Here is a 23785-nt window from a genome sequence, read left to right as displayed (position 1 = left end):
AAAGTTTTTTTTAAATGACAGGTACACTGAAAGCTTATTTGCAGGTTGTATAAAACCAGGGGTCAAGTCCTGGGAAAAAAAAGTGTGGGAACTCACCCAAGATTTCCATTTAAAGGGGTACTAGACATCTTATACCCGATCCAAAGGATAGGGGATAAGATATCTGATCCCAAGGGTCCCGCCTCTGGGGACTCCCACATTCTCCCTGCTACACCCAGCGTTCGTTTGGAGCGTTTGGTGCAGCAGCGGAGGCTCGTGACGTCACGGCCCCTCAATGCAAGTCTATGAGAGGGGGCGTCACGCCCCTTTACATAGAATTGTATTGAGAGGGCATTACTGTGACGTCACGAGTCTCTGTCCTGCATCACCAGTCATCATTCACGCAGCAAAGCTCCGTGCACCAGATCTCTGGGGTGCCGCAGATCGCGGGGGTCCCCAGCAGCAGGACTCCCACGATTAGACATCTTATTCCCTATACTTTGGATAGGAGATAAGATGTCTATGGGCAGAGTACCCCTTTAAGGGCTGGTCTTGCAGGACTCCTGCTAAGGGGAACTGCGTTCCTGCTGTGGAAAAAGAGCAGGAACTCCATTCCCATGAGTTTCTGCAGGACTTGAGCCCTGTATAAAACCTTGCAGGTGCTGATTTATACTCATGTCTCTTGTCATGTTGTAACTCCATGCAAATTAATTACATAACTCTCGAAAAAATTTCCGTAAGAAAATCCCTTTGTTTTTCACAATTGCACATTTCACAACTCCATAGACAGATACCACGGGTGAAAGAATACACAGGATTAGAAAACAAGAAAACATGAACTGACAGCTCACTGGCAATGGAGATAATTCATTCGATTTTAATGTGATACTTGCTTTCAGTCCAATGCTGTAGCTTGTACATTACAAATACATTTCAGCATGCTGGAAAACCCTACAGTCTTGGCTGGTTCTACAGTCACATGTTATAAATTACTGTAATGAAGCTGATACAGTCTATGCTGCAATTCAGCTCTTAGAAGACCTGCTGCTGACCCCAACATTTGTGGATCATTATGCATGTGCAGGGGAAGTTCCAGCCAGCAGAATTTACAGAATTACCAACCCTGCTGACAGTGGAATGTAATATAGTACAGTGTGCGGGAATATAGAATGTCATGTGAATTGTCAGGTAGGGAGTACAGTGTGAGACATTAAAGGGGGTTTCTGGTGATGACATTTTTTTTTTTTTTACAAAGGGTCCTGGGTACTAACAAAAATAAAGCATACTCACCTAGCCTGATCCCCCATCGTTACTGGTCTGACAGGTCCCAGTATGTAGTGCTCTCGACTTTTTACTGCTTCAGATGACATGCCAACCCTGAAGGAACTGGCTGAGGCAGGCTGTTTTTGCCAATGACTGTCTGAGCAGGCAGTTTCTACACTTTTAGCATGTTATTGGAAGCAGGAAGAAGCAGAGAGCACTGGGGAATTGGTGCTGATGGAACAGTAAGATGTGCTTTTGTCTAAATATGGTCCCCTATTCGATATTCTAACATATTCCACTTTCCGTTACGGTGGTTTCATGCGTCATTTCTTGTTGCTTTCTTTAAAACAGTTCATCAAAAAAACGACTTGTGTACATGTTTAGAATTGTAAAGGATTGGTACTCTTTAAATATCCTTGAACCTAAACAGAAACAGAAGAAATGTATATAATGTAACGGTTATTGCCAGCTAACACAAATGAAGCATCAGGGACAAATCAAATGATCATATGGTAAGACAAGAGTCCATATACAGGTCAAACAATAATATACAGAGCCATTTATCAACATGCAAATATTATTTTGTTTGTTAGCTGTATAATACAAAATTCTGTTTGCCAAGGGTTTGCTGCAATGCCTTCAGTCAATGTACTGTAAACACTTACACTGATACACTGTAGCAAAACCTAGGCTGGGAGAAAGTCTGTATTAGAGGTCAGTCACAGAGAAGTTGCTTAACCTGTCATTACTTACATGTTGCCTGAACCACAAGCCATGGTTGTGGACCCTGGAGGATTGTCCCTGCTCATCAGCCTTGATGAACAGATCTCTTTTTGTTTGGGTATAGGGAGAGACCAATCAATCAAGGTCAGTAAAAAGTCAATTGGGACTGTACAAATGACTGGTATTTCAGACATGTCAAAAGTTGTTGATCACACCTGGTCTCACTCCTGTGACTCACTGCAGTTGTGAGTTATGAGCTGGGGAATCGAGCAGCATTGTGCTCCACTGTCCAGACAGCAGAGAGATCCGTCTATTTCACTGCATAGAAAACTGTGCAGAGAAATGTACAAAAATGTACAAATCTGTGGCTGGGCAGCAGAGCATAATGCCGCCCACTTCACTGGCTAATACCTCATGATCGTAGAGGGTCGCATAAGTAAGACTTGGCATGACATGTCAGAAGTTGTTTTTATTGATACAGTAGTAACGTAGTAAAATAGGACAGTCCTCTTTAACTCCACAATCCAGTACTAACTCTGATCCCCTGGTTCTCCTTTTATCCGAATCTGACCAGAATCACAATTCTTACCCACAATCTTTTGTTTATTAAAATAAATGTAACTGACCTTTTTTTTTTTTTTTTAAATCAGAAGACACTACAGGGGTGCCATAAACTGGAACCTTCAAAACAGGGACCATGGAAAGATTACATGAACACAATCCAACAAACATGTCTTGGGATCCGCACTAGTCAGGTGGGTCACTGGGCAAAGAGAAAAGCGTACCCACTTCACATTGGCCATGAACTTGACACCCAGACTTACCATTACAACCTATCATATGACCAACCAATGAAAAAAGTTTTGGTAGAAACATACAGCAGGGTGCACATCATAAGTAGATACTTTTTTGCAGGCTCCATCCATGCTCTGCATAGCTCTGTACTTGGTAAAAAAAAAAAGATCCCGCCAAGATCTTATGTAGCAACATATCAGAAACATATGTTTGGTGGCAAGTACCTCAGTAGTTAACACATTGTTGGCTTGCATTTCTCTCTGTATATCTGTAAACTCCTAAAAAGATAAATGAAGTCACAGTATTCTTGCTTTAAACTCTTGCTTACCGTGATTGTAAAGTTAAAGATGTCTGATCGCGGGGGTCCTGCCGCTGGGAACTCCCGCGATCTCCCTGCTGCACCCGGCGTTAGTTTAGAGCGTCGGGTGCAGCACCAGAGGGTCATGACATCACAGCGTTGCCCTGCTCGTGACATCACAGCCATGCCCCCCTCAATGCAAGTCTATGGGAGGGGCATGACAGCCGTCACGCCCCCTCCCGTAGACTTGCATTGAGGGGACGTAGCTGTGACTTCACAAGCGGGGCGTTGCCAGTCATCCGGCCCCGCATCGCCAGCCATGCCAGTCATCTGGCATGGAGCAAAGTTCGCTACGTGTACCGGATGTCTGGGGTGCCGCAGCCGAGATTGAGGCTGTCCTCAGCGGTGGGACCCCTGTGATCGGGGATAAGATGTCTAGGGGCAGAGTACCCCTTTAAGGAGAAACAGGGGACATACTATATCCTTTATAGTGTTACGTGTGGATCTCAGCTGCCAGTATGATAGCCGACAGACAGTGTTTGGGAAAAACTCTTTATCGGGCCTAAATGCACAAAAAGGAAATTGGACTTTAAATATGTCCTTTCTTTCACATTGCATGGGTCTAACCATATAAAATATATGAATAAAACTTTAACATGATAGTTTTTAAATTAGATCTAAAAATCTAAAATAAAATTTTTGGGTCCCAGTTACCATAGGTGATAAATTCACATTAGGGAAGCTGTGATGTTTTAATTATTGGCTTTTAAATGTAAAACATAGGGGTAAAATCTAACTTAAATTTCATATATTATATGTTATAAATTGAGACATTCTGTTCTATGTGAGTATTGTTCTGTTCTGAGTAAGTTATATGAAGCGGTGACATTTTCCGGCTTTTTTAATTCACAGATTTAATTACATAGCATGTAAGTTGGTCCCACCGTCGCTGATACACCAATCTAAGTTATTCTGTTATTTCTTGATCTGGTACGCCTCCTTGTAGAGGAGCCACACTAAAATAAGGGGATTTTTTTTCCAATGTATTTGATAACAACAGATGGATAAGAAGAATTGTGAATTGGTTGAACAGCCTTCACATTGATTCCCCTATTGATGTCAGTATTTATGGTATCTAGTTATATGACAATTTTGACCTGTTCTGGGTGCAGTATAAGGCTATGTTCACACGCCAGAATTCTGGGATTCTGTTGTCCGATTCCGGTATCTGCAGAAAGAATAGACATGTCCCTTGTTTCTGAGGACTCCACACGGAATTCATTGCCATCTAGAGATGGTGCATTCAGGGGAAATTTTGCACTTACAAGTCTATTCTTTTTGCAGAGTCTGCAAGGAAACGCATTGCCGTCTATAAGAAAGTCCAGTTCCGTGCAGTCCTAGCACCCGCCTGACCAGGCAAATGTGTTGAATGTCCACACATGTTTTTTGTGCAGACATTCCACACAAATTTCTGCCATGAGAGCCCGGGCTTAGAGGGAACAATACATCATAGTGCTGCCTACAATGGTAAATTTGCCAGAACAACATAATGCAAGCAATTATTCGTCCTTGGCATTATCTTGCAAACACAGAAGTGGTTTTAGAGAGTGGACAATAGGGGCATCCACAGCCCGCCCCCTAACTATATTGCCATTAAAATCATTTTACACTTCCAGCTCCTCTTTGGCTTCAGGAACAGCTGCAATGGACATTAGGCACTTTTGCTATGTGCAACTGGTCAACTTTTTTTTTCTGCATAGGTTTTAATAAATCTCCCCCATTGTATGGAGTGGTGCCTGGAGCCAAAAAGATAGTTAATAGAGGGATCAGATCTAAGCTCTGAATCTAAGGGTCTGAATTATAAAAGATTCCAGATGATCACAGCAAGAAACGTCAAGAGGTCCGGTGTTAAAAAGCAGGCTTCAACTATTATTAGTACCATAAAATAAACACATGCAATGTTTCAGAAAGTGCCTTTCAAGCATGACTGGCATTGCTTTAAGGAAAGCGACCATTGTCATCTGCCACTATGTAGCAGGGACGGACATCTGCATTCAGCTTTTGCACAATTTCCAGCACAGACTGTCTAGGCATTTAGCAGCCAGTGGGTAACCACACTGGATCTCTGTGCTTCTAAACCGGTAGATGTATCATCTGCTTCTCCTGGACCCTCAAATGTGGAGAAGACTTGGGTAATAGTATAAAGATCTACAGAAAAACCACTACATGTAGTATTGACTGCCTCTAGTCACTGGAAGAACATTCTGCCACCCGGGGGGGGGGGGGGGGGGTGTAGCAGGGATGGACAGCTGTAGGGAGAGGGACAGGCAACATCATCGCATGGAGGGGCCATTGGATGAGACGCTGTTAGGATTGCAGAGGAGGTCTGGGAGCATGTGTGTGCGTGTGGGGGGGGGGGCACTTAGGGTACTTTTCAGGGCTGAAGTAAATTGGTGGGGGTTAGTGTGTAAAGGACGGAGCTGCGACTTTTGTGTGACTTTCAGAGAAGTCGCACATCATGAATCGATCACCACTGCATAAAACTAGTCTAAAGCGCTGCACATGGTAGTTCAGTTTCAGATATGATCTATAGCAAAAGTCGCACAAAAGTCGCAGGAGAAGTGACTGAGACTTTTGATGCAACAATTTTAGATAGAAAAAAACTATCTAAAAATCTTGATGAATTCCCCTCAATATTCTTACCTTTTCAGAATCAAAGTGAGATTCAAACTCAGAGCTCAGCATAGTTCTTTTGAAAACATCTGCAGCCAATTGCTTTGTTATGTGAAATGTAACCTGTAAATACATATATTTCACTGGTCATTCTTTAAAGCATACAGTAACTATCACAAAAAAATAATGCTTATAAAAGGTTACTCACTAGGTCATACAGATTCTTTACATGTCTTTTTAATGTGTCTAGCTTCTGTATTTTAAACCACCTAGGTGGTCACAAATACCCTATTTTACCATATGCTACATATTTGTAAACCAAATCTTTATTTGAAAAACACACAGAAATTAAAATATGGCAGTGTGTACCCTGTATCTGAATATGTATTAGCCTATCACTAGAGAATGGCCACAGCCATTAGCCAATAGTTGCTATCACATTTCTTTCAGAACATTTCTGTAGAATGTGTAACATATTCTGCAGATATGCCCTGAAATCTGTGTGTTATTTTCAAATAAAGATTTTGGTTTACTTTTAAACAAATATGTAGTGTATTGGAAAATAGGGTATTAGTGACCACCTCGGTGGTTTATAGTAACTTTTGAGAATTACCCTCCATGCATAGGTCTCATAATTTGGATAGCTTCTGTATTTGGTTCACACATCCCTTTGTTCTGCTGCTCACTCATTCTGACATCCATTGCTTGGGAAGGGGCGTGGCTGGGGCAAGCACTGGGCACATACTCACCCACCATGCGTTTACTTTTGCCCTGAGTCTGCTGTGCAATGATGGGTCTCTTCATCCAAACACTGCAGGCTGCTCTACTAGAACAGGACAGGAGTGAACACAGAGAAGTGCTAGTCTATCTTTCACTTCATGTACATTGTTCCAGCCTATGCTTCTGCTGGAACAAAGATGATGCTGCCGCGAGAAAGGATTATTTTCTGGATTACATGGGACCCCTAGTGATGTGTTTGTATAAGATTAGATTTAAGTAGTTAATCTGTTTTCCCTTAGTCTTGACAGTAGCACAACTTTATAAATCCCATTATTGTGCTGCTGGCAAGACGCTAGGGAAGATTAGATTTAAGTAGTTAATCTGTTTTTCCTTAGTCTTGACAGCAGCACAATAATGGGATTTATAAAGTTGTGCTGCTGGCAAGACGCTAGGGAAGCCATGATTTTTATAAAATGGAGATAAATAATGTTGATGAAGTATATTAGATAGGTCAAAGGGGTACTCCGGTGGAAAAAAAAAATTCGAATCTACTGATGCCAGAAAGTTAAACAGATTTGTAAATTACTTCTATATAAAAATCTTAATCCTTCCAGTACTTAGCTGCTGTATGCTACAGAGAAAGTTGTACAGAGGAAGTTATTTTCTGTCTGACCACAGTGCTCTCTTCTGACACCTCTGTCCATGTCAGGAACTGTTCGGAGCAGGAGAAGTTTGCAATTGGGATATGTTGCAGCTCTGGACACTTCCTGAGACAGACGGAGGTGTCAGCAGAGAGCACTGTGATCAGACTGAAAATAACTATACAACTTCCTCTGTAGTATACAGCAGCTGGTAAACTGAAAAAATGTTTTCCACCAGAGTACCACTTCAATGTTTTGTCAAGATTTACAACATATAAAAAGTTTTTAATACTGACATGGCCTATTTAAGCATTTCGGGAGGTAGAGATACAGTATGAAAGAAATTCATTGATAGTGGACATTAAAATATCCTCAAAATATAGTCTTTTCAAAGGGTAAAGCTTCTTCAAAAATTTGGACATTTGGAGTCTGGGGTTCTATACAATCTATAGAGTAGGAAAAGTTGCGACAACTGGATAGCCTCAGAAAGTGACAACAAGGAAATGTAAGATAAAGCGGTTCCCCAATCTTCTGAAGAAAAATAGTTCTATTGTTTCTGAACTGTAAGGAGATGGTATTTACTCAGAAGTTCACTATAAAGAGAGGAGATAACGTCCTAGTCCAAGGACATAACTAATGTCTCCAGCGGGGAGCAAAAATGGACAACCAAGGACCTTGATTTGCCCTGCATCTTAACAGCATGGTAAAGTTGCAAATAACGATAAAACGAAGTACGCTGCAGATCAAAGAAATTGCTGAAATGACTTAAATACCCCATCAGAGTACAATTGGCCTAATTTATTAATATTGACCTAATTGAACAATAAGATTTTAATTGTATAGAGTATCTCTACGGTGAGATGGACTGGGCTGTTCAGAACATGTCAGTACCACTATCTAATTTGTGGCTGTAGGAATGTTCCTTTCAGAGACATTTCTGCAGGTCATTGTAAAAGAAACCATAACAAATGATATGGGAACTGCTAATATTACATTTTTATAGTAAGAATAAGTTGCTCCGAAGCAGCTATATTTACTTTAAATGGAAATCTCTGAACTTGATTACACATTGCTTATCACTTAGGTTTCAATCATGTCATTCAGTGCATAAATTTGACTTTTGTTTGTTCAAATGAATAATATAGTTTTTACTAGTCTGTGCTTGGATCTGTTTATTTTTCAGGAAATAGACAAATATATCCTATATTATTAGAAACCATGTCAAACTGTAGACATAATGCATAAGCTGGATTCATTTTAGGTATTTTTTATTCTTGGTGGTAATAGTCTTAGTAGTAGTTAGATTTAGCAATTGTTGGGGAAACAACATGTAAATACAAAACATATTTATCATGGTATTTTGTACTGGGAAAACCATGAAGACATTTTGTTGTTACATAAATGTTAATTTATACAACTTGACTTGCTTTTATGACTGTTCCAATTTAAGGTAATTGAACATTGAAATTCCACGAACATGAATTCATAATAATAAAGAATCATTCATTCTAAGAAAAAACTTCACAGGCTCGTGGTGGCTTTTGGTGTAATCATATTTCAGCACCATATAATCTTTGCTATATGATGATCAAAACAGACAAAAACATTTTCATGGAACCTCTGAAATAACCCATTAAGATGTTGATGTGAAACATAAATGGAAAGAATAAGCAGCTAGTACCTGGAAGTGAAGGATAATTGTATAAAATACAAAAGCTCAACAGGGTAGACCACTGAGGTCCAGGAGAGTACCTAGAGAAACAGATTTCCCAGAACAAAAAAAGAGAAGAACACTATGAGCCTCAAAATGAATGCAAATGATGAGGAAAGGCAATTATTGTTGGCACGGCTGAAGATTGAACGTACAAGAAATGAGATCTTGAACATGATGTACAATTTGTTTTCACCACGAATCAGGGTTTTCACAAGGTACTTATACCTTTGTCCATTCTTGTTGAAGACCTTGATTTGGGGTTAAATGTATTGGACATCATTCATGAGTTTGAATAAAGAAGCCATTTCATTTTAGCTGCATATTTTAGCTTGTCACTCTGGGAGGAGCCCGACAATTATTGCCTTTCTTCCCCATTTGCATCTTTTTTCAGTCATCATAGGGTTTAACAGGAGATACCCCCAAAAAAGTGAACACTAAATTGTTTTGTTCTTTTAATCTGGTGCAAAAAAAAACCCTGCATTTAGATAGTGCCCTCTATTGGCACCAAGGCATACAAACAAATGACTACTTTTCCAATCTCTAAAGTGAATGATCTTCTGCACATGGAAAGTCTGACATCTCTCCACAACTCGTATGATCACTTTCATTGCACTTGGCTTCCTTAGATGGAGTTTCAAGAGTAAAGAACTTTACTAAGGGTGTCTTTCCCTGAGTGAAGTGTGTTCTACATCCTTATTTGTACCCCCTCCCCCCCTGGGCCATTTGCTTGGGATACCCATCCTACCATTTCGGAAGGGGTAAGGCCCTTTCCCTTGTTATTGCTCTCTTCTTCACTCTTCCCCTCTCTACCCACCAATTTTTTTTATTATTTTTTTTCATTTCTGTTCTTCCTACCGTTTTTTTCCCCAATTGTTTCTCTCTCAGCTGCCTCTTTCACAATTACTTTGGCAATTCCTTATTATTGTTCCCCCCTTGAGACATGGCTGGGACCTAATGTCCTCTTTAGTTCGTGGGTAAAGACTGAATACTTATATCTGTTAGATTTTTGTTGTTACTTTGCCTACATGCCATGTGCACTATGTTGGGGGTTGAACACCATGCTGTGTATGCCTCCTTGGTTCTATAAACTAGAAATAAAAAAATTGTTCCCCTTTGATACTTCTTATTTTTTTCTGTGGATATGGCAGTTCAGAGTCCTGCTTTTCAAAGTTCACAGGTTCAGCTTTACTTGGGAATATGTTGGAAGAGATAACAGGGACATGTTAGCTTGCTGAGGGGGGAGGACACCTGTGGGCCACACTGGCTTTGTTCTTCTAGTCAGCTCTGCGATGCCCTCCCCTTAGGACAGCAGGGGGTGCTGCCTGAGCCTGCTAATACAAGTGGCCTTATGGCCGAAGTACCCATGATTATGGGGCGTACTGAGTGGTGGGACTGTTGGCAAAAGTGGAAGGCCTCGGCAACTACAAAGGCCCCCATTCTACCTAACACAGATTATAAAGATGTTTAAAATCTACAGCTATATAAAATTTTCATGCCTCAATGATGACACTATCAATTCCCTATGTCACTTACCACATAAAGCGGTTAGCTTTTTTTTCTGCCTCTATATTCCTTTTATGATAGTAAAGGGGTAACAACTTTAAGATCTTAAATATATAACTACCCATTCAGGCACCTTATGTGCAGTTAGCCCTACATTGTATTTTTATTTTTTAATAATGTAATATTTACTTATTTTTAAATATCAATACTAATAATTCCAAAGCTACAAGCACGTGTAAATCTCAGTAAACTGTGGTTTAAATAGAACCAGCTGTATTTGCTTATTCTTATCTTTTCTATTAAAAGACTATGTATTTTCAGTTAGTACTTTGCTTTTATTACCTTATTGTTCATTGTGTTTTTCCCCTCACCAAACAAGAGTCAATCAACTTTAATAATCAAAATCTACAATTCAGATTTTAATGAAAATATGTACAGTATCTAAAGCATTTTACATGTGTCATATCTCATAAATAAAGGCACGTGTATTAAACTGAGGTTTCCGTCACAATAAACCATTGCACATTGTAAGCCCGATACACGTTCTTTTCTGTAGTTCTGTACTATGTGTATTGGTTTTGAAGCCAAACCAATAACTTCTGTAATACTTGAAGGCCGTTCGCTTATTGACCAGACTGATTTTTGGCCTCCCCTACAGGGTATTTGTACTTGGCCAAGGCTTCTAGTAGAAATTGTTCTGATTTTTGTATCACATGTATAGTGTTATAGTAGACGTAACAAAAGAGTCTATTATGAAATTCATTGCAATGAGAGTGTATTTACAAAGGTTTAATCACCTTAAAGGGGTACTCCGCCCCTAGACATCTTATCCCCTATCCAAAGGATAGGGGATAAGATGTCAGATCGCCGCGATCCCACTGCTGTCGACCCCCGGGATCGCCGCTGTGGCACCGCGCTATCATTACTGCACAGAGTGAGTTTGCTCTGCACGTAATGACAGGCAATACAGGGGCCGGAGCATCGTTACGCCATGGCCCCGCCCCTTTCAATACAAGTCTATGGGAGGGGGCGTGGCGGTCTTCAAGCCCCCTGCCATAGACTTGCATTAAGGGGATGGGCCGTGATGTCACGAGGGGCGGAGCCATGAGGTCACACTGCTCCGTCCCCTGAATCGCCCGTCATTACGCACAGAGCAAACTCGCTCTGTGCAGTAATGATAGCGCAGTGCCGCAGCAGCGGTCCCGGGGTTGGCCAGGAGCTGGGACCGCGGCGATCTGACATCTTATCTCCTATCCTTTGGATAGGGGATAAGATGTCTAGGGGCGGAGTACCCCTTTAATGTCAAGCCTATTTTTTATTTTAACATTTTATTTTCCAAGAGCCATAACATTTTTATTTTTAATCCACATAGTCATATAAGGGCTTTTCTTTGTGGAACAAGTTGTTATTTGTCATGGCACTCTTTATCTTATCATATAATGTCTCAACCCGATAACGACCACCGACGAGTATAGACGTCCAGGTTGGCAGCCGTTCCTGCACCTGGACGTCTATACTCGTCCATTACTCTCGTGGGTGCTGCCCAGTGCACCCACGAGATCGCAGCAGGGACTCGGCTGTATCACACAGCCGGGACCCTGCTGCACTGCCAGGACCGAAGTAAACTTTGGTCCCGGCAGTTTTAACCCTTACAGCCGCGGTCGGGAGTGACCACGCGCTGTAAGGAGTTCTGACAGAGGGAGGGGGCTCCCTTTGTCTCTCCTGCAGCACCCCGGAGCATCGCATAACAGGGCAGCCGGGGGTCCTACAAAGACCCCCAGGTCTGCCCTGGGTATTGCCTGTAGGACGTGCCAGAGGCACGTCCTGATATGCTGCCTGCTAGTGAAAACTGGCAGGCAGCATATAACTGCAATGCTTTGGAATACTAAGTATTCCAAAGCATTAAAAAGTGTAAAAAAAATAAAAGAAATAAAATAAAAGTGTAAAAATAAATAAAAATGTAATAAAAGTGTAAAAAAAATAAAAAAATAAAAAAAAAATATATATATATATATATATATATTAAAAATACATTTATTAAATGAATCTAATTTAAAAAAATGCATAATGTGTAGGATTGCATTGGCGGACATCCGCAGCATGTAATATGCTGCGGATGTCCACCATGTGATCCTACACATTATGCAGCAGTCACGGTAATGAGCTCGCTGCTGCGGCTGGGTAGCTTTGTGTGTCCACTCATAGCGGCGGATTTCCCGCCAGCAGTCATGAGCGGACACACTGAGCTACCCAGCCGCAGCAGTGATGGATATATTCGCCATGAGCGGGTGCTTATTCCCACAACATGGCGGATATATCCATCAGGAGCCTTAACTGTCACAGACAGACGCGTTATCCTGCCAGCCGACCAAGGACCAATCAGAGTGGTCCCTGGTGCAGCCAATAACTTGTAGGGGTGCGGTATATAAATGGGGGTCACTTGTGGGGGTGGGGGTACTGTTCTGCCCTGAAAGCCAAATGGCGCTCCTCTCCTTCTGAGTCCTACCACGCGGCCAAGGAACCATATATGGCCAAAGCGGGGGTATTTCCGAACATGGGACAAGCAGCTAAATAAAATATAGGGTGCATTTCTTTCAATATCAGAAGTGATGTACAAAAAATATGCCCCCCAAATGATGCATTTGTGAAAAATTGCAAATTTCGAATTTTTAACACTGACTTTGTAATAATTCCTGCCAAAAAAAACTATGGTGTTAAAATACTCACTGTACCCCCTAGCGAATACCTTGAGGGGTCTAGTTTTTAAAATGGGGTCATTTGGGGGGTGTTCCTATGTTCTACTACCTTTTAATTTCTGCAAACCTTGCATAGCACACAAAAAAAGATGTACTTTTCAAATTTTCAAAATTTCAAGTTAAATTGTTAGGCTTCTCACTAATTTAAAATGTTAATTAAAAACAAAAAAAATGATGTCAAAATAAAGTAGACATCTGAAAGTATAAGTTTCATAAACTATTTGGTCAGTATGTATAAATATATGCAACCTATTAGTGTTAAAATAGCAAAAAATCTTAATTTTTTGTAAAAATTTCATGATTTTTTGCATTGTAAAAAAAAACTACAAATGATATCGGCAACTTTTACTATGTACATGAAGGACAACTTGTGACAAAAAAAAATGTCAGAATTATCGTGATTGGCAAAACGTTACCAGAGTTATTTTCTATTAAAGACAGAAATCCCTGATTTGAAAAAACAGGCCTGGTCTTTCAGGGGCGTACAGGTTTATTGTATTGGTCCTTAAGGGGTTAAGAAACAAACAAAAAATTTGTGGGGTCAAATGGGAATAAAATGTAATTTAACTTTTAATTTTAGTGTTTTCTGTGTGATGTAGCAGTTGCAAATTTAGTATGTTTTTGTCATTTTACTCCTTAAAATAAAATCTTAAAATATTGCTTTGCACCTCCACATTGTGATCCCTATAAACTCAGCTCCTGAGCCTGCTCCATAAATGCAGTCCCTGAATGCAGTCACAATGTAAAGGTGCATTGCTGTGTGTTTAGACGTTAACCAGCTAACCAATACTCGGATAGTCGATCGATCATATTACAGCAGAATATGTCTATTTGTCTGTGAGGACAAGATTGTCTCTGCACTACATGGATACTTAACACAATTAAAGGGGTACTCCACCCCTAGGCATCTTATCCCCTATCAAAAGGATAGGGGATAAGATGTCAGATCGCCGGGGTCCCGCTGCTGGGGATCCCCAGGATCCCCGCTGCGGCACCCCGCTATCATTACAGCATGGAGAGAGTTCGCTCTGCACGTAATGACAGGCAATACAGGGGCCGGAGCATCGTTACATCACGGGTCCGCCCCTCGTGTCACGGCCCGCCCCCTCAATACAAGTCTATGGGAGGGGGCGTGGCGGTCGTCACGCCCCCTCCCATAGACTTGCATTAAGGGGACGGGCCGTCATGTCACGAGGGGCGGAGCCATGACGTCACGCTGCTCCGTCCCCTGTATCGCCCATCATTACGCACAGAGCGAACTCGCTCTGTGCTGTAATGATAGTGGGGTGCCGCAGCAGGAATCCCGGGGCTCCCCACCAGCGGGACCGCGGCGATCTGACATCTTATCCCCTATCCTTTGGATAGGGGATAAGATGTCTAGGGCCGGAGTACCCCTTTAACCCCAGGTAAGCCTAGGACCACAATATCAATATAATCACAATTGCCCCAAGGCAATAAGCCCGGGGCACTAAGGTCCCATTAATGGAACCTTAGTGCCCTGGGCCTATTGCCTTGGGGCAATTGTGATTATATATGCACTATATGGATAGCCCAATGACAGCATAAAATGAATACCGTATTTATCGGGGTATACCACGCACCGGCCTATAACACGCACCCTCATTTTACCACGGATATTTGGGTAAAAAAAGTTTTTTACCCAAATATCCATGAAAAAATGAGGGTGCGTGTGTGTGCGTGTATACCCCGATATACCCCCAGGAAAGGCAGGGGGAGAGAGGCCGTCGCTGCCCGCTTCTCTCCCCCTGCCTTTCCTGGGGTCTAGAGCGCTGCTGTCGGCCCTTCTCACCCCCTGGTTATCGGCGCCGCTGCCCGTTCTGTCCCCCTGACTATCGGTGCCGGCGCCGATAGCCAGGGGGAGAGAAGCGGCGCTGACAGCCAGGGGGAGAGAAGGGGCAGCGGCACCCATTGCCGGCGCCGCTGCCCCGTTGCCTCCCCCCATCCCCGGTGGCATAATTACCTGAGTCCGGTCCGCGCTGCTCCAGGCCTCCGTCGTGCGTCTCCAGCGTCGTTGCTATGCGCGGCGCACTGACGTCATGCGCCGCGCCGTTCAGCGCATAGCAATGACGCCGGGGACGCACGACGGAGGCCTGGAGCAGCGGAGCAGCGCGGACCGGACTCAGGTAATTATGCCACCGGGGATGGGGGGAGGCAACGGGGCAGCGGCGCCGGCAATGGGTGCCGCTGCCCCTTCTCTCCCCCTGGCTGTCGGTGCCGCTTCTCTCTCCCTGGCAGGAGTCAGGGGGAAAGAACGGGCAGCGGCGCCGATAACCAGGGGGTGAAAAGGGCCGACAGCAGCGCTCTAGACCCCAGGAAAGGCAGGGGGAGAGAAGCGGGCAGCGACGGCCTCTCTCCCCCTGCCTTTCCTGGGGTGTATCGGCGTATAACACGCACACAGACTTTAGGCTAAAAATTTTAGCCTAAAAAGTGCGTGTTATACGCCGATAAATACGGTAATTACCAATGTGGTGTGGTACAGAAATCCTATATTACACAATTATTTTATTATCTCAGCATCCAAAAAATATCTACAATATTCCACTGAAATTAGTGGGGTAAGGTACACAAACATGGAATACCAAAAGTGTTTTACACTAAGAAGAAAACATGACATGCTGAATGTTCTATGAACAACAAAAACACACTTAGAAAAAAAAAGCTGTGTCTACAGTGATGTTTCTCCAGTTTTAAGATCATAGACTTCACCAATGTTTATTTACACATATACTGTATGTATCATATACTGTATCAAACAAGCATTTTAATTGGATTCCATACCATTGTCCTCTGCACGCAGTGTAACTGGAAAAGTACTCTACTAACCAAACAAGATACCTTATTATCACACGCAACAGGCCTCAGGACTTGGGTAATTGCAATTAAACTCTTATCTTTATTGTTATATTCAGAAAATATCCTTCTCGGAATTAGGTTTACCTCATCTTAAGGTCAAGATCACATCATTAAATTTTAATGGACCAGACCAGCACTTGGCTTCTGTCCAGCACCTGGGACAATCTAACTGTAATCTTCCTCTCTGTATAAACTGTGTATTCTTATAATAAAGCAGAAGTAGGACAAGTGGCGTATATAAAAATATTATTAAATCACAACAGAATTTCAATAAATATCGGGCACATTACAAAACATCTGGTGGCCTTTTTCAGGTTTCTTTAGGCTATGTTTACATGTCGTCTTTCTGGCTCAAAATGGCTCTATATTTCAGACACTTTTTGAGCCTTCTTTTTATATGTGGGCATGTCTGAAATATGTTTTTTGTCCTCATTGACCATTGTCCTGGATATCCATGAGCTGCCATTCCCCACCCACCCACCCAACCCCTGCTGATTGACAGCTTTCTGCCTATATTGTGCGCAAGTAGAAGGCTTTTAAATAGCAACAGGAAAGAGGCAGTATTGGGTGCAGGGTGGGATACAATGGATCAACAGCACTCAATAGGTGGGGCAGTAAACCTTGTGAAAGATTTCCTTTAAAGGGGTACACCGGTGGAAAACTTTTTTTTAAAAATGAACTGGTGCCAGAAAGTTAAACAGATTTGTAAATTTCTTCTATTAAAAAAATCTAAATCCTTCCAGTACTTTTTAGCAGCTGTATGCTACAGAGGAAATTCTCTTCTTTTTTAATTTATTTATTTTTTGTCTTGTCCACAGTGCTCTCTGTTGACACCTCTGTCCGTGTCAGGGACAGTTCCTGATATGGGCATCAGGTGTCAGCATAGAGCACTGTGGACAAGACAAAAAAGAAAATCAAAAAGAAAAAAATTTCCACTGTAGCATACAGCTGCTAATAAGTACTGGAAGGGTAAGATTTTTTTTAAAATAAGTCATTTACAAACTGGTTTATCTTTCTGGCACCAGTTGATTTAAAAAAAAAATTGTTTTCCACCGGAGTACCCCTTTAAAGATTTACTTGATCTTACCCACTGCCATTAGACACTTAGAAGTTAGAAACAAATGCTCATGCACTAGACTTGGGTTTGCAAAAAAATATTTTTATAAGAAAAGTCCCACCAGCTTATGAAATACACGTGTTTTACTGAGTGTTGTGTCTGCCAACAGTGTAAATTATATTGAAAAAATAATAATTGGTCCAAAAAATCTACAATAGACATGAAAAAATGATCTAAACAAAGAAAAAGGTTCCCTTGAATTCCAATAAAAGGGTGATTGACACAGCCGATTACAAAGGCTTTGAAGCAAGAAGAGATGGAAAAGGTTCAGTAAAAACTGTCTGCAATATTAATGTTTTGGGTGGGGGTTTAACAAATAGCAATGTATCAATTGGAGAAACATGATCCAAAAACTTGAGGCATCTGAGATGGTGAAGATTAGTTGCATACAGTGCAGTTCAAAGACAGAAAGGGAAACATAAGTACAAGAACAGAGTGTACTAGTAGTACTTTACAAGAATATGGTCCATACTGTACAAGCCCATAATAGGGAAATCTGCTTCTCTCCCATGGTACCATATCACTAGAAGTTATTGACATTTTTTTTTTCCCCTGTACAATTGGCCTGCGTTAGTCCCCTCCTCACATGGAGCTACATGTGTGTTCTTTTGCATGAGACCAATTAAAACAGATAAAAGTATGTTTAAAAAAATATATATATATATATATATATATATATATATATATATATATATATATATATATATATCATATCGCGAACACAAGAATAGTCTTTAAAGGGGTACTCAGGGTAACTAAAATGTTGTTTAGTATGGTGTCCCAGACAACATTTTATCAGATCTGGGAGTTATATTTGTTTTTAGATTTCAGCTAGCTTTTTGTAATCGGTTAGAGATAAAATTGTCATTCTCATCTGCTTTCTATCCCTTGTCGAATAGAAAGACTGAGATGGTAAATCAAAATGTGAACCAGTACCTCAAATGTTGATGACAAGACAAGATGAATGGGTCTTGTTCCTGCTCCTGGCCTTATTTGCCCTGAACAATTGTGAAAATTCCTCTATAGACATGTTTCCTTTCTATTCTGTCTTTGGTTTCTATCACTGATTCTCTTCTAGCTCTGAGAGTGAATTTAGGAATCCTGAAGTTGATTCCACCATTCAAAAACTGTGCACAGTTTAGGCTCTGGTTTAAGAGAACCTGAGGAATGTTCAAGAAGTCCAGCAAAATCTTTGGGGGGTTAGGGGATAAGTGTCTTACACTGCAGATTTCCTTTAACTGTCGTAAGATTTTTGATAGCTGTAAAGTTCAAAGTTCCATTAAGTATCTTGTACATTGGAGGGGTTATGGTCCAGAGAACAGTTTGTGGCCCCAGCCTTTTCTATTCAGAGATTTCTACACCTCTAATCCGGACAAACTTTCGTCAAGGTTAAAGGGTCTGGTTGCCCCTGATGAAAGAAGGGTACTGCAATGGATAGTTCTGCCTTTGGCTACATTTTTACACCCTGTTCCAAATTATTATGCAAATTCTATTTAAGTGTGACAAAGATTAAATATTTAGTTTTTCAGTGTAACTCATGGATGGCATTGTGTCTCTGGGCTCTTTTAATCACTGAAAACAATCTCAGACACCTATGATAATTAGATTGCCAGGTGAGCCCAATTTAAAGGGGTATTCCAGCTTTATACATCTTATCCACTATCCAAAGGATAGAGGATAAGATGTCAGATCGCCGGGGTCCCGCTGCTGAGGACCCCCGGGATCTCCGCTGCGGCAGCACGCTGTAATTACTGCACAGAGCTAACTCGCTCCGTGCGTAATGACGGGCAATACAGGGGCCGAAGCATCGTTACGTCACCGCTCCGCCCCCTTGTGACGTCACGACCCGCCCCCTCAATACAAGTCTATAGGAGGGGGCGTGGCGGCCATCACGCCCCCTCCCATAGACTTACATTAAGGGGGCGGAGCCGTGACGTCACGATGATCCGGCCCCTGTATCACCGGTCATTACGCACAGAGGGAGCGTGTTCTGTGCAGTAATGATAGCGGAGGACCGCAGCGGAGATCCCGGGGGTCCCCAGCAGCGGGACCCCGGTGAACTGACATCTTATCCCCTATCCTTTGGATAGGGGATGAGATATCTAGGGGCGGAGTACCCCTTTAAAGAAAAATTACTAAAGGTGGGTGTTCCACATTATTAAGCAGAGCACAATTTTCAAGCAATATGGGGAAGAAAAAGGATCTCTCTGAGATCTGAGAGTGAAATAGTTCAATTCCTTGGGCGAGGTATGAAAATATTAGATATTTCACGAAAATGTAAGAGTGATCATCGCACTATTAAGATTCCATGTGGGTTTTAACTTTGGTGGTTTGCAGGCGGTTTTTATTCTTTTCAGACTTTAGCGATCTAAAAAACGAATGGAGATATCTTTTTATAAAAATTTTGTAGGGTACCATTAAAAAAGATACAGTAGGGATGGAAAAAATTGTATTTAATGAAATTTATATTTTTCATAACTACATTTTTATTAATTTTTAAACAGGGACCAATTTATGTTGCCGGGCAGGGACCTAAAAATGTAGCCGACAATAATAAAAATGTAGAAAGGGGCCATTTAAATGTAAAAATTATATATTTTTAATAATTAATTTTGTTTAACTTTTTATTAGTAATTAGTAGTAATTTTACTAATGTGTTTAATAAAGTATGTGTTTTTAACTTTTTACACTTATTTTTCTTTATGTTTTTACTTTTTTAATGTAGTATTACTACTCCCAGCATGGAACAGACTAACTGTTCCATGATGGGAGTAGTAGTACATGTATGTCTGGATCCGGACTGGTATGCAGCGAGGTGGTGGTGGATCCTCTGTGTCAGAGAGGGATTGGCGTGGACCGTACCGGAGGACCGGTTCTAAGTTGCTACTGGTTTTCACCAGAGCCCGCCGCAAAGCGGGATGGTCTTGCTGCGGCGGTAGCAACCAGGTCGTGTCCACCGGTAGCGGCTCAACCTCACTGACTGCTGAGACTGGCGTGGTACAGGAGGACTAGACAGAGGCGAGGTCAGACGTAGCAGAAGGTCAGGGCAGGCGGCAAGGTTCGTAGTCAAGGGCAACGGCAGAAGGTCTGGAAACACTGGTAAAGGCTCTCACAAAACGCTTTCACTAGGCACTAAGGCAACAAGATCCGGCCAGGACAGGAAGGGGAAGTGGGTTTTTATTCACAAGGAGCAGGGAAGCTAATTGAAACTGATTGGGCCAGGCACCAATTAGTGGTGCACTGGCCCTTTAAATCTTAGAGTGCCCGCACGCGCGCGCCCTAGAGAGCGGGGACGTGACAGCCGGGGAATGGGACAGGTGAGTAGATTGGGATGCGACCCGCGGGCGGGCGCGTCCCGCTACACGGATCGCATCCCCACCGGCAGTGACAGTGCAGTGCTCCCGGTCAGCGGGTCTGACCGGGGCGCTGCAGAGAGGAGAACGCCGCGAGCGCTCCGGCGAGGAGCAGGGACCCGGAGCGCTCGGCGTAACAATGTACTAATAGACAAATCGCCCTGGGCATCACTTCTGATCCCCATTGGGATCCTCCTATATAATCTATAGAAGCGGGTGGCACGGCTGCTCTTCTCTGGTCCCTTGCTCTGAATTCTGTAATGTGAAGTTCTCTTCACATCACAGATTAATATTTCCTGCAGAGAGCTGTGATTGACCGGATGGTTCCAGCCAATCACAATTCTCTGTGGGAAATATGAATAGGCATATATACGGCAGTGTAGGGTAGCAGAGAAGAGCGGCCATGCCGCCTGCATCTATACATTATACAGGACGATTGCAGTGGGTGTCAGGAGTGACACCCGCTGTGATATTTCCTTAACTTCAGGTACTACTGCTCCCTACATGGAGTACCTGTATTAATAGACAGCTGCCACCATCTGGCCAATCACCACTCTCGGCAGCAAATATGAATCAGTGAGGTGAACTTCTATTCACATCACTGGCCGGCCTGAGTTCATAGCAGAGATGCGGAGTGCAGGAGAAAGCCGCTCCGCATCTCTGCAATATAAAAGACGATCGCAAAGTACTACAGCATGGTGGACATGCACTGTGTCCTGAGTACTCCAACAGGTTCAGGATGGCATCAGCGGGTGGCAGTTGTTCCAAGGCAGGGGAGATGAGCGGACACCGGGCGACAGTGTTTTGCGCCAACCTGGTGCTTTCTCAAGCCCTTGCTGGTGTCGCTCTGTTCTCTTGTTCAAATAAAGTTGTACAAAGCTGCGCACACAGCATTGACGAGGCAGAGATGAGGAGTGCAGGAGAAAGCCGCTCCGCATCTCCGCAATATAAAGGACGATCACAAAGGGTGTCAGTAGTGATCAGGGCGATCTGTCTATTAGTACAGGTACTACAACTCCCAGCATGAAACAGTCTAAAACATTAAAAAAATAAGGAAAAAAGTGTAAAAAGTTAAAAACACACAGTTTATTAAACACATTATTAAAATACATTACTAATAAAAAGTTTAACAAAATTAATTATAAAAACTATATTATTTTTACATTTAAATGGCCCCTTTCTACATTTTTATTATTGACAGCTATATTTTTAGGTCTCTGCCCACCCACATAAATTGGTCCCTGTTTAAAAAAAATTAAAAATGTAATTATAAAAAATATAAATTTTGTTAAATGCATTATTTTTTTCAACTATAATTTTTATTAAGAAATGTTTGTTTTTGTTTGAACAAGTAAAGTACAAGAACAGTATTGCATATGACTGAAAATGTGAGACAATACAGAGCAAGATAACCCGGAATATAAATGCTCAGAATTACAATAGCCAATAGTAGGCCATAAAGAAAAATTAAGGCATCATGATCCCTAACATAACATGTAGGGGCATATACAAATAATACGAGACAGCACAGGGAACAACACAACACAAAACAAATCCACACAAGACAACAAAGAGGCGATAGAGAGGGAAAGGCAGTACATAAACAAGGGGAACAAAACGAGGCGCTCAGGGAGGATGACGATCAGTAAATTGGTCCCAGGGATCCCAAACAGACAGAAACAACAGAACAGTATTATGAAGAGAGGCAGTCAAAGACTCCAGAGATCAGATTTCTTGGACACGGGTCAATAAATCACTCTCGGAAGGGGGAAGTGTTTGCTTCCAAAATTTGGCAATCAATGTTTTGGCCGCCATAACTATATGCAGAAACAACTTAAGCGGCTTCTTGGATAAAGCAGTATGGGACAAGTGTAAGAGATATACACAAGGTGTCAAGGGGGACATGAACCTCCAGAACTGAGCTAACTAAATGGGCTACTACCCTCCAAAAAACCTTTAAGAGTGGACAGGACCAAAAGATGTGATATGTGGACCCAATTCTCACACCACAGCGCCAGCACTGTGGAAGAATGGAAGGATTCAGTCTGTTGAGAAGTTCAGGAGTGTGGTACCATCCCATCTTAAACTGGGTTTCCTTGTAGGCTGTGCATATTGAGGCCTTAGAGGACCTTTCCCAAATCACCCTCCACTGAGGGACAGTAGTACAGGTATTCAAATCCTCCTCCCAACGGCTCATATAGCGATGATTAGGTGCAGCCCCTCCCAAGGGGGGAGTTAAGGATAGAATAAATGGCTGAGAGGAGGCCTTTCACTTGCGGTCACCGACAGCACAACAGTTCAAACCTCGTGGGCATAGAGACCACCGGGGAGCTCAAGGAAGAAGACATATAATGACTAAGTTGGAGGTAATGAAATGAAACCGTTGAGAGGAGGGAAGACCGTTTCGGGACATCAGCTGATCAAAGGGTAAAAGGGTATGTGAACGAAAGTGTACGGCATTGGCCGAGCAAAAAAGCCCTCTAGTACCCCATTCCCTCACCATAACAGAGGTTATGCCCGTCGGGAAGCTGGGATGGTATAGAAACGACCTCATAGGGGAAGCTAAAGAGGCTAATTTAACCCCTTAACAACGTGCGGCGTAAATGTATGGTGCTGCAAAGTGTCACTCCGCGCACAGCGCCCTACATTTATGTCGCTGTGTTCCTTGATCATTGCGTCTCTGGATATCTATCAGCAGCCATCCCGGCATATCACCCAGGGGGGTCCTGAGACCCCCCCTTGTCAGCGATCACCGTGATTCACCGGTCAATTCTGACCGGCGAACCACGGCTTTTCCGGGTTGATCGGGTCTCTGGTGACCCGATAACCCGGAAAATAGGGATGATCAGAGCTGTCAGAGACAGCCCCGATCATCCTAAAGGATAGGAGTGAGCCACCTCCTCCAACCCCTGCGACTGGCCAGCCAGGACTGACCGGCAAATCACAGGGAAGGGGGGGGGGGGATAGGGGGTCAAAGTTGAGATCTGCCCGCTCTGGAAGTCCGAACAGAGCAGGTTGAGATCCCCGCTCTGGAAGTCCGAACAGAGCAGGGCAAAGATGGTGGCGGCGGTTACCGACGGCAGACAAGCTGGGGACCGGCGGCAGACAGCAGGGGACCAACGGCAGGGAGGACCGGCGGCAGCAGAATGCAGGCGGCAGTGGCGGAGACAGAGGCAGCAGTAAAGATATTCCCAACTACAACTCCCAGCATGCCCAGATACCCAAAGGCTGCCTGGGCATGCTGGGAGTTTTAGTTTTGCAACATCTGGAGGACTAAAGTTTGCAGACCACTACAACTCCACTCCACAACAGACCACTGCAAAACTACAACTCCCAGCATGCCAAGACTGTTCAGGCATGCTGAGCATTGTAATTT

General features: G+C 42.7%; 1 protein-coding gene across 1 annotated transcript in view; it reads right to left on the bottom strand.

Moving 5' to 3' along the window:
• Positions 1 to 802: 802 nt before the first annotated feature.
• Positions 803 to 23785, bottom strand: part of LOC130301888 (uncharacterized) — a 99404-nt gene continuing 76421 nt past the window's right edge. The window contains exons 10-11 of the mRNA XM_056551641.1: positions 5762 to 5854; positions 803 to 1664 (exon numbers count right to left, since the gene is read on the bottom strand). Coding sequence (XP_056407616.1) covers positions 1623 to 1664; positions 5762 to 5854 — 135 coding nt within the window. The 3' untranslated portion in view covers positions 803 to 1622. The remainder of the gene's footprint in view (positions 1665 to 5761; positions 5855 to 23785) is intronic.

Source organism: Hyla sarda, chromosome 1 (assembly GCF_029499605.1).
Source record: "Hyla sarda isolate aHylSar1 chromosome 1, aHylSar1.hap1, whole genome shotgun sequence".
NCBI classification, from domain to species: domain Eukaryota; kingdom Metazoa; phylum Chordata; class Amphibia; order Anura; family Hylidae; genus Hyla; species Hyla sarda.
Note: the sequence above shows the minus strand (reverse complement) of the source record. Positions and strands in the feature narration are given on the sequence as shown.